Consider the following 10991-nt stretch of genomic DNA (forward strand, 5'->3'; position numbering starts at 1 on the left):
ATATGATAAAATGGAGTATACTGTACAAAATTTCTTCTTGCTGTAAACTTCATTTATATCGCAGTATATAATGCACTAGTAAAGTCCCACAATTGCAATGAAACGCATCTCCAATATGATAAGTTATCACTAATATCATATCCACTTAACGACAGTGATAGTAACTCCTGGAATATCGAGGGTGAAGGAAATCTAAAACGTACAGTATGCAGTCTTTTAAAATCGTATTTATTGAGAAGCTGTCCTTAGCTGATAATCAGACGGTGAACAAATAAAAAAACAATATTCAATAAAATCAAACAAAAGAACAATTTAAAATAAAAGCACGGATAATTAAATACCCATTAATCATTTTATTAATAAAACATAATATTTTATAGGTTAAATGTATAAATGCAATCATGATGCTTATTCAATTATTGACATTTTTTACGACAAGAAATAATAACAAAATAATAAAAGACCACAAAAACATAAATATACATTGTAAACCTCCCATCAATATGGCACACTCTCTACTGAATAACGTACAGAGAGATTGTGATAATTAACAAATCACTTTTTGTGGTATCCTCACTTTATAATAAATACATAGTACACAGTAATATTGTGATTAACTATCAAAATCCACTTCAAAAAGGAAAAAATAAAATCACAGAACGTCAATCAACAAAAAATACACCATTTGATATTTAGATTAATTATGAAAATATTTCATTCAGGTCAAGAATTGCCATATGGCATTTTCAGTTTACGATATAATTAAAAACGTTTGGTGCACTTTGATAATATACTTCAATGAACTTCACAGCCCTATGTGCGGTACACACATGTAGATGTCGTTAAACAAACAAGGAAAGACGGATCCTTACCGGAACGTCTGGGGTTTTCCCCCGGTAAATATAGGTATGTTTGTATAGCTGCCTTAATTTACTCTATTTGAAAGTTCTTTCCTTAAACCAAATTTCAGATTATAGTAAAATCACAGCCCTTTACCAACATAACTAAATTGAAAAAGTATAAACAATTGATTGCGCTAACAAAAAGTAAACGTTTTCTTTTATAGACATCATTGTTTTTAATCCTGGTCAAAATTTGTGTTGGGTCAAAAATTGCAATTGAGATTTAGCTGAGGAAAGCCAAAAATTGTCAGTTTTCCTTTGATACTGCATTGCCTTTGACCTTAAGGTGAGGGTTTGTAGGTCAGAATGGATCCAAGCTCTGTCCAATGACCTTTACAGTTGGCATGACGTATATCAAACTTATACCATGCCAAAATAATTCACTCCAATAGAGAGTCTAGGGTAGCAGTACAGGACGTATCCTGTTCAGATCAAGGTACTGGTTACACAGATCCAATACACAACTAATTGTCCATACGCTCACATCTCTATAAAGGTCATCTGCTTGAGTAAACCACTTTCTTTGGGTCTAAATGGACACTTTCAACAAAGTTTTACTTGTGTATATATAAGATTGATTTTCTATAAAGACATTGTTATAAGCCTTCTTGGGTAGTCTGTTAGACAAATTTGATTTTGGTTTTTATAAGCTTCTACACAATTGTGCATGGCATTGTCTTTATAATGAGCATTTCAGAGACGAATAATTCTCCTAAGAAGGTGAGTAAAAATAGCGCATTTCAGTATCGTTACCATGAACATTTCAGAGACGAATAATTTTCCTAAAAAGGAGAGTAAAAATATCGCATTTCAGTATCGCTACCATGAGCATTTCAGAGACGAATAATTTTCCTAAAAAGGAGAGTAAAAATATCGCATTTTAGTATCGTTACCATGAGCATTTCAGAGACGAATAATTTTCCTAAAAAGGAGAGTAAAAAATATCGCATTCTCAGTATCGTTACCATGAGCATTTCAGTATCGTTACCTTGAGCATTTCAGAGACGAATAATTTTCCTAAGAAGGAGAGTAAAAATAACGCATTTCAGTATCGTTACCATGAGCATTTCAGAGACGAATAATTTTCCTAAAAAGGAGAGTAAAAATATCGCATCTCAGTATCGTTACCATGAGCGTTTCAGTATCGTTTCCTTGAGCATTTCAGAGACGAATAATTTTCCTAAGAAGGAGAGTAAAAATAACGCATTTCAGTATCGTTACCTTGAGCATTTTAGTATCGTTACCATGAGCATTTTCAGTATCGTTACCTTGAGCATTTCAGTATCGTTACCATGAGCATTTCAGAGACGAATAATTTTTCTAAGAAGGAGAGTAAAAATATCGCATTTCAGTATCGCTACCTTGAGCATTTGAGTATCGTTACCATGAGCATTTCAGAGACGAATAATTTTCCTAAGAAGGAGAATAAAAATATCGCATTTCAGTATCGTTACCATGAGCATTTCACAGACGAACACTTTTCACTAAGAAGTGAATTTCCTCAGTATCGTTACCTTGTGCTTTGAAATAAAAATATCGCATTTCAGTATCGTTACCACGACATTTCAGAGACGAATAAATTTTCCTAAGAAGGAGAATAAAAATATCACATTTCAGTATCGTTACCACGAGCATTTCAGAGACGAATAATTTTCCTAAGAAGGAGAATAAAAATATGGCATTTCAGTATCGTTACCATGAGCATTTCACAGACGAATAATTTTCCTAAAAAGGTGAGTAAAAAATATCGCATTTCAGTATCGTTACCACAAGCATTTCAGAGACGAATAATTTTCCTAAAAAGGAGAGTAAAAATATCGCATTTCAGTATCGTTACCATGAGCATTTCAGAGACGAATGATTTTTCCTAAGAAGGTGAGAAAAATATCACATTTCAGTATCGTTACCATGAGCATTTCACAGACGAACACTTTTCCTAAGAAGTGAATAAAAATATCGCATTTCAGTATCGTTACCTTGAGCATTTCACAGACGAACACTTTTCCTAAGAAGTGAATAAAAATATCGCATTTCAGTATCGTTACCACGAGCATTTCAGAGACGAATAATTTTCCTAAGAAGGAGAATAAAAATATCACATTTCAGTATCGTTACCACGAGCATTTCAGAGACGAATAATTTTCCTAAGAAGGAGAATAAAAATATGGCATTTCAGTATCGTTACCATGAGCATTTCACAGACGATTAATTTTTCCTAAAAAGGTGAGTAAAAATATCGCATTTCAGTATCGTTACCACAAGCATTTCAGAGACGAATAATTTTCCTAAAAAGGAGAGTAAAAATATCGCATTTCCTATCGTTACCATGAGCATTTCAGAGACGAATAATTTTCCTAAAAAGGAGAGTAAAAATATCGCATTTTAGTATCGTTACCATGAGCATTTCAGAGACGAATAACTTTTCCTAAGAAGAGAATAAAAATATCGCATTTCAGTATCGTTACCTTGAGCATTTCACAGAGACGAATAACTTTTCCTAAAAGTGAATAAAAATATCGCATTTCAGTATCGTTACCATGAGCATTTCAGAGACGAATAATTTTCCTAAGAAGAGAGTAAAAATATCGCATTTCAGTATCGTTACCATGAGCATTTCAGAGACGAATAATTTTCCTAAAAAGGAGAGTAAAAATATCGCATTTCAGTATCGTTACCATGAGCATTTCACAGACGAACACTTTTCCTAAGAAGTGAATAAAAATATCGCATTTCAGTATCGTTACCTTGTGCATTTTAGTATCATTACCATGAGACTTTCAGAGAGGACTTATTTTACAAAGAAAGAGAGTAAGAATTATTGCATTACAGTATCATTTACACGAGTTTTTCAGAGATAAATACTTTTTCAAAGAAGAAGGGTACAAAATATTGCATTTTAATATCGTTACCATGACTATTTAAGAGATGATGGAGTTTCCAAGAAAGATTGTTAAAGCTAAGAATTAAAATTTTAAATAATAACAAATATACAGCAATCTTTAATACGTTGCTCGGCAAGAAATAGTTCCTATCGTATATACTAACAAATTCCGTCTTTGCATATTACATAGTTACCTGATATTTTTCTCTGTAAGTGACGTTTCGCTCGCAAACACATGACGTCAAAATCAATACCTACCCGCAAGGGCAGATAACTCTTAGATGTGCAAAGTTGGAATATGTTTCTCAGCACCAAACAGTTACCCATTGTGAAGTACAACAATAGTGTATACGTGACTCCTTGGGTCTATGTACTTTGTCTTTGAGTGTACTCTGTATTGTTACTGATAAAGCACCATGCGTGTCTTGTCTGTGTGAACAGTTGATACATATAACATTAGAGTACATTCACTATAAAAGAACCCTCTAGCCGAGTTCAGAAGTGTTGTCATGTCCACTTTCCTCAACAGTTCTGTACTTGTGTGTCTTTCGACTTCTTGTTGCACAAACGATCATGTTGAAGACATTTTGAGGTCCAATGTCAATGATTGAGATAGCCACGGCGACCAGTTGAAATATCCCACCGATGACGTAACAAGCAAAAGATAATGAAAGTGCGTACCCTTCCAAAACCTTACAGACAAACATTACCACCGTGGCTGCCATGCACAAACCTGAAAGTATATTATATAAAAATAGTACTACAAAATATAAAAGCATATCTAATATCAACGAAGATATGGACCCGTGTAATGATATAAAATTTATTATTTTGCGTCACTTTGGAATGTTCTCATTAACTTAAACTTGATCACATGACATTGATTAAGTTAGACTTTCCATCGGAATTGGAGATAAGAAATAACTTATTAATAAAAGTTCAGCACATAACCGAAAATTAATTTTTTCTCTGGCTTGACCCTCGAGAAAAGAATTTTTTGCATGGAGACAACGCTAGATGTATCCCTCTACATAGGGCCAAGTATTAGTATCACTTGTGCAATTGTACTAACGAGTGTTTTTATGAAGTATTTTTTTTTAAAAGTCTGAGCACGTCATTTGCACTTTACATTAAAAATGACAACTATATATCGGCCATCGTTCAATGTCGAAATGAAAACCGGTTTTACATGACAATCCTATTGATACCGACCCATACCATAAACCAGTAACCAGTTGTCCTAAAATAAAAATGGCCGCCTACTTCCTTTGAAACTATGGCTAATATACTGTGACCATCTGCAAATCATTTCAGGGATTTATTTTGTCGCATTAACTTGCATTGTCATGAATAACATAACACGTTAAAAGTGCAATAAAAATTAAAATTACTAACATGTCCAGCAGAAGAAGAATAGTGAGAGGATGTAAGATCTTCTATTGGTCTTGGTAAGGGCGTGGATACTCAAGATACCGGAAATAACGGACCAGATAAAGCCAAGTACTGCGCATGCCTGAACGCCGTAATACCAACCTGAATTAGAATAAATTAAATTATTTAAATCGCATCAACGTACGAACTGTGGCAACGTGGTAGAAACCAAAGTGATCTATTGTTTTGTGTAAGAGGAAGATATTGTATCTATTTTGTCTTTTTTATTCTTCTTACAGAGACCAAACCAGTTTTGAGTGAGTTTTTTGTAATACTGTAAACCAACGCCCTTTCGCGGCTATTAAATTTCGCGATTTCCATTTCAAAACAAGTTTGCGAAGATAATTATTCGCAGATTTAACAATTGAATTATATTTCATTTCAATACAGATAATGTAAATATTTATTCGTGACGACCTGGATCACGAAATTCGCGAAAGTAAATCGCACTCGAAAGAAAGTTTGGTTACAGTATTTATTTGACCCATGATTGTTTATGTAAGTTTTTGATCCAGTAGCCAAAATAATATCCATTAGGTGGACAATTCATGCTAATTTATTTGACCATCCTCTTTTGAAAGGACAGTCATTTACTTGGTCTGTTAAACATATTAATTTACAACTCATCTCATATTTATCGAGTAATCGAGACTTAAATAATATATCCTTGATAAGTTGCATGTGCTTTCATAATCTTGAACGTTCCATGGCACTTACTATGTTAACTACCGGAATTCCGACGTACTTTTAAAGTATTGTTAGCTTGGTGTGTTGCTTAAATTGTTATGTACATAATTTGCATTTTACTGTTTATCAGTAAAATCTGGTCTACTGCATAATATCAAATCTATTCACGTGTACTTTATTTCCTTGTAAAGGGCTTTTATGTATCATTTCATTGGTAGAAATGAAAGTGTTTGTGGCAAAATGATGGAGATGTGGTGAAAATAATATGAATGGGGTGGATATAACAACAATGATAGTAAGTCATGAAATTATTATGATGGGGTGGATATAACAACAATGATAGTAAGTCATGAATTATTATGATGGGGTGGATATAACAACAATGATAGTAAGTCATGAATTATTATGATGGGGTGGATATAACAACAATGATAGTAAGTCATGAATTATTATGATGGGGTGGATACAACAACAATGATAGTAAGTCATGAATTATTATGATGGGGTGGATATAACAACAATGATAGTAAGTCATGAATTATTATGATGGGGTGGATATAACAACAATGATAGTAAGTCATGAATTATTATGATGGGGTGGATATAACAACAATGATAGTAATTCATGAATTATTATGATGGGGTGGATATAACAACAATGATAGTAAGTCATGAATTATTATGATGGGGTGGATATAACAACAATGATAGTAAGTCATGAATTATTATGATGGGGTGGATATAACAACAATGATAGTAAGTCATGAATTATTATGATGGGGTGGATATAACAACAATGATAGTAAGTCATGAATTATTATGATGGGTGGATATAACAACAATGATAGTAAGTCATGAATTATTATGATGGGGTGGATATAACAACAATGATAGTAAGTCATGAAGTATCCTTGATGGGGTGGATATAACAACAGTGATAGTAATTCATGAATTATTATGATGGGGTGGATATAACAACAATGATAGTAAGTCATGAATTATTATGATGGGGTGGATATAACAACAATGATAGTAAGTCATGAATTATTATGATGGGGTGGATATAACAACAATGATAGTAAGTCATGAATTATTATGATGGGGTGGATATAACAACAATGATAGTAAGTCATGAATTATTATGATGGGGTGGATATAACAACAATGATAGTAAGTCATGAATTATTATGATGGGGTGGATATAACAACAATGATAGTAAGTCATGAATTATTATGATGGGGTGGATATAACAACAATGATAGTAAGTCATGAATTATTATGATGGGGTGGATATAACAACAATGATAGTAAGTCATGAATTATTATGATGGGGTGGATATAACAACAATGATAGTAAGTCATGAATTATTATGATGGGGTGGATATAATCAAATGATAGTATCATGAATTGATGGGTGGATAAACACAATGATAGTAAGTCATGAATTATTATGATGGGGTGGATATAACAACAATGATAGTAAGTCATGAATTATTATGATGGGGTGGATATAACAACAATGATAGTAAGTCATGAATTATTATGATGGGGTGGATATAACAACAATGATAGTAAGTCATGAATTATTATGATGAGGTGGATATAACAACAATGATAGTAAGTCATGAATTATTATGATGGGGTGGATATAACAACAATGATAGTAAGTCATGAATTATTATGATGGGGTGGATATAACAACAATGATAGTAATTCATGAATTATTATGATAGGGTGGATATAACAACAGTGATAGTAAGTCATGAATTATTATGATGAGGTGGATATAACAACAATGATAGTAAGTCATGAATTATTATGATGAGGTGGATATAACAACAATGATAGTAAGTCATGAATTATTCTGATGGGGTGGATATAACAACAATGATAGTAAGTCATGAATTATTATGATGGGGTGGATATAACAACAGTGATAGTAAGTCATGAATTATTCTGATGGGGTGGATATAACAACAATGATAGTAAGTCATGAATTATTCTGATGAGGTGGATATAACAACAGTGATAGTAAGTCATGAAGTATCCATGATGGGTTTGATATAACAACACTGAGAGTAAATCAGGAAATATTCATGGCGGGGATGCATATGACAAAAGTGATAGTTATTCATGAAGTATCCATGATGGGGTGGATAAAATGACAGTGATAGTAATCTTCAAAATGGAGAATGAAGTGGATGCAATTAAAATAACGCTTGCAGTATCGACGATATGTTAAATATAATGCTAGTGATAGTAACCCCTGAAGTATCGAGAATGGGGGATGTAACGACAGTTATGGTAAGTTACTATAACTTTTGTTAATCCCACCATATCCTCGAAACTCCTCGAATATATCGACAGTGATAGTAACCCCATGATGATAGGTTCGACTTTCTGTGGTACTCACTATTATACGAGTGGATAGTGTAACATGTCTGATTACAGTAAATCCACAGGCCGAAGTGTACTCCACCAAACTGCTCCCTCCTCCAGTACGGGGCGGTAAACCCGTACAAATGTATGCCCACACCGGCAACTGTCAACAGTTCAGACAGCGTTGTCAGAACCACACTTAGTGAACAGTTCCTGACTGACCATCGAACTCTTTTGTTGATACGTGCAACATCCGACTGCTGGAATGACTGTTCGACTGTAATTGTGTCGTCATGTGCTACTGGAACATTCTGAACCCAATCTAATTCTGGTGATGGCATTTCACCATCAGCATCCACCCCCTTCGGTAGTAGCTGCTCACGGTCATCGTCATACATGTAATCCTCGCTTTTGTCAATATTTTGCCGCACAACTGATTCATCATTCTCCATTTTGGCTTGGATCTACTTCCTGTTTCCATAGATAACGTTTGTGTGTTTACAGAAAGTGATGCATGCCTAGATGGCTACCGCTAAACACTGAAGGGTGCATAAAAGGCGCATAATGGTGATAGATCAATGTCTATTCAAGCAATATACCCATTGGGTATGTTTTCGGTCTACGTCCTGTTTGAAGTGGGGAAAAAAAGAATCTTGAATTGCATATCTCACAATAAGTTACAATATTATTTTTCAAAACCGGTCTTTCTGACATAATTGTATGGTATGTTCCTCTTTAATCAGAACAAATAAACCTGTGTATTTTTGAAACTTTTTTATACGGTCAAATAACTTAAATTGTAACTTGAATGTGAATAGATTTTTATCTGTTAATATACATTAGTATGTATCTTCATTTTCTACACAAACGTGATATCCGTAACATTACAATGGTACAAAAAATAACATTAAAGTGAATCCGACTAATCTCTTCTATATGCTCAGCATTGAAGTTTCTATATAATGGGAATATTTAAATTAGAAATAGCAATACAATAGTTAAAAGATTGTATGCAAATGTCAATTATGTATAATATATAGGTAGTTGAACGAAGACTTTTAAACTATGAACTGCAGTTCTATTGAAATTAATTTTAAGTATTACTAGTGGGTTAAACTGAATTATATCAGAATGTACCCCCATGTAAATGAGTTTTCCATTAAAAAAGTTTCCTTAAAAAGATAGAAAAAAAGGTTTTTTAACAAGTATGCTTGATAATGAAATGGTGTATATCCCGGAGGAATTGGCACGTCGTTAGTTACAGTGTATTGTACATGTATAACAAGGAAAGTTTTCACCTGTTATACAAAATGTTGATTTCGTAAAAGAAACAAGGATCCGTAATGATTTCTTTTGACGGTCTTTTATTACACTAGCACTTTGGCCGTGAACGGTGGGCATATCCTGGACATTCGGTGGTCGTGGCCTTCACTGATATTTCAGAGTATAAACATAAGCTTAAATGAAATACAACAGAAAAACACCTGACATTTACGGAGTACGGTTAAAACGGCCCCACTGCAATAACGGCCCCAGTTAAAACGGTCTCACTTTTATATAGGCAGATATAAGATAAAGCTTATGACGGAACACATTGAGATTAATTAAAAGTAAATTTAAATGAATGTGAACGTGCTTGTTGTCTATCTTATTAAAGATGGTTGGTTAGGTTAATAATTTATACCTACATATACAAGTAAGTGATGTTGCAAATGATGATTTTTTTTTACGTTCACGATCTCAAGCAGCGTTTGATAGATCTAATATTCAAGTAAGAAATCAATTTGAAATGTCTTCAAAATACTTTTAGTATTGATGATTTCTCATCGATTCATGTATGCTTGAGACGAAAATATTGTCGAAAAGGGAAGTGCTAGTATTTAACTCGGAAATTAGTTGTACTTGTTTAGTAGGAGTTTTTGATATTTTGACAAACGGAAAATATTGAGAATGCAGTTAAAGTAATAAATATATTCAAATCTTGTGTTGCAATATTTTGATAACACGCAATGAAATTTCGAAGAGAACGGCTTGAGTTTTAGATGAGACTACCAGAATGTATGAGGCAGAATTGAATTGTATACTATATATATAGACATGTATTGTTTTACTGATATTCATGATTTGATTTGTTCTTTCTCGTACAGTTTACCGTAATTTTGTCGGATATTAGCGCCTTTACAATTTAGCGTATCTAACGGTCATTTTTTCGCACATACATGACTGTATGTATACGGTCCGTAAGTGCAAATTATGTACAACATATGTAAAATATACAATTTATATTACAAAAGAGATGGAGAGTGATTCATGATACCAGAGAAATTAAATTTCCTTCCAAACATCTTTAATCCTGTTGCTACCGAAACAAAAGGCCTATAAACTACATGTATATGTAACATAACTGTTTTGATATGCATCTTTTTATAAATCCCGTAAAAACCTATTGATTGAACATCGCTAATATAATTGTGATCGATATCGTTGTTTTCTTCTGATGGATTCTATCTGCATTTTATATAGTCAATGAAATATACGTGTTTATCACGGAGACTAAGAACGGACTTTGGGTCATAGACAAAAAATTGTTCGAACACAATCATATTTCATTCGAAAGCTTTAATTTTATTTTCCATAGCCTTTAATACAGATGGCTTTTGCTGGAAATACTTCCGAATTAACTTCATACAAACATCTTATTATTGCATA

General features: G+C 33.2%; 1 protein-coding gene across 2 annotated transcripts; it reads right to left on the minus strand.

Annotated features, from left to right (window-relative positions):
- Positions 1 to 3443: 3443 nt before the first annotated feature.
- On the minus strand, positions 3444 to 8842 carry LOC138309302 (uncharacterized). 2 transcript variants are annotated; one of them, XM_069250480.1, is made up of 3 exons: positions 8317 to 8835; positions 5179 to 5316; positions 3449 to 4516 (listed from the first exon to the last, which is right to left on the minus strand). In XM_069250480.1, the coding sequence occupies exons 1-3, from the start codon at positions 8732 to 8734 to the stop codon at positions 4269 to 4271; spliced, it is 804 nt and encodes a 267-aa protein (XP_069106581.1). In that variant the 5' UTR covers positions 8735 to 8835; the 3' UTR covers positions 3449 to 4268. The 2 variants fall into 2 exon arrangements, with proteins under 2 accessions (XP_069106582.1, XP_069106581.1); XM_069250481.1 differs by lacking the exon at positions 5179 to 5316 and having other exon boundaries at positions 3444 to 4516; positions 8317 to 8842.
- Positions 8843 to 10991: the final 2149 nt, after the last annotated feature.

This window comes from Argopecten irradians, chromosome 15 (assembly GCF_041381155.1).
Source record: "Argopecten irradians isolate NY chromosome 15, Ai_NY, whole genome shotgun sequence".
Classification (NCBI taxonomy): Eukaryota; Metazoa; Mollusca; class Bivalvia; order Pectinida; family Pectinidae; genus Argopecten; species Argopecten irradians.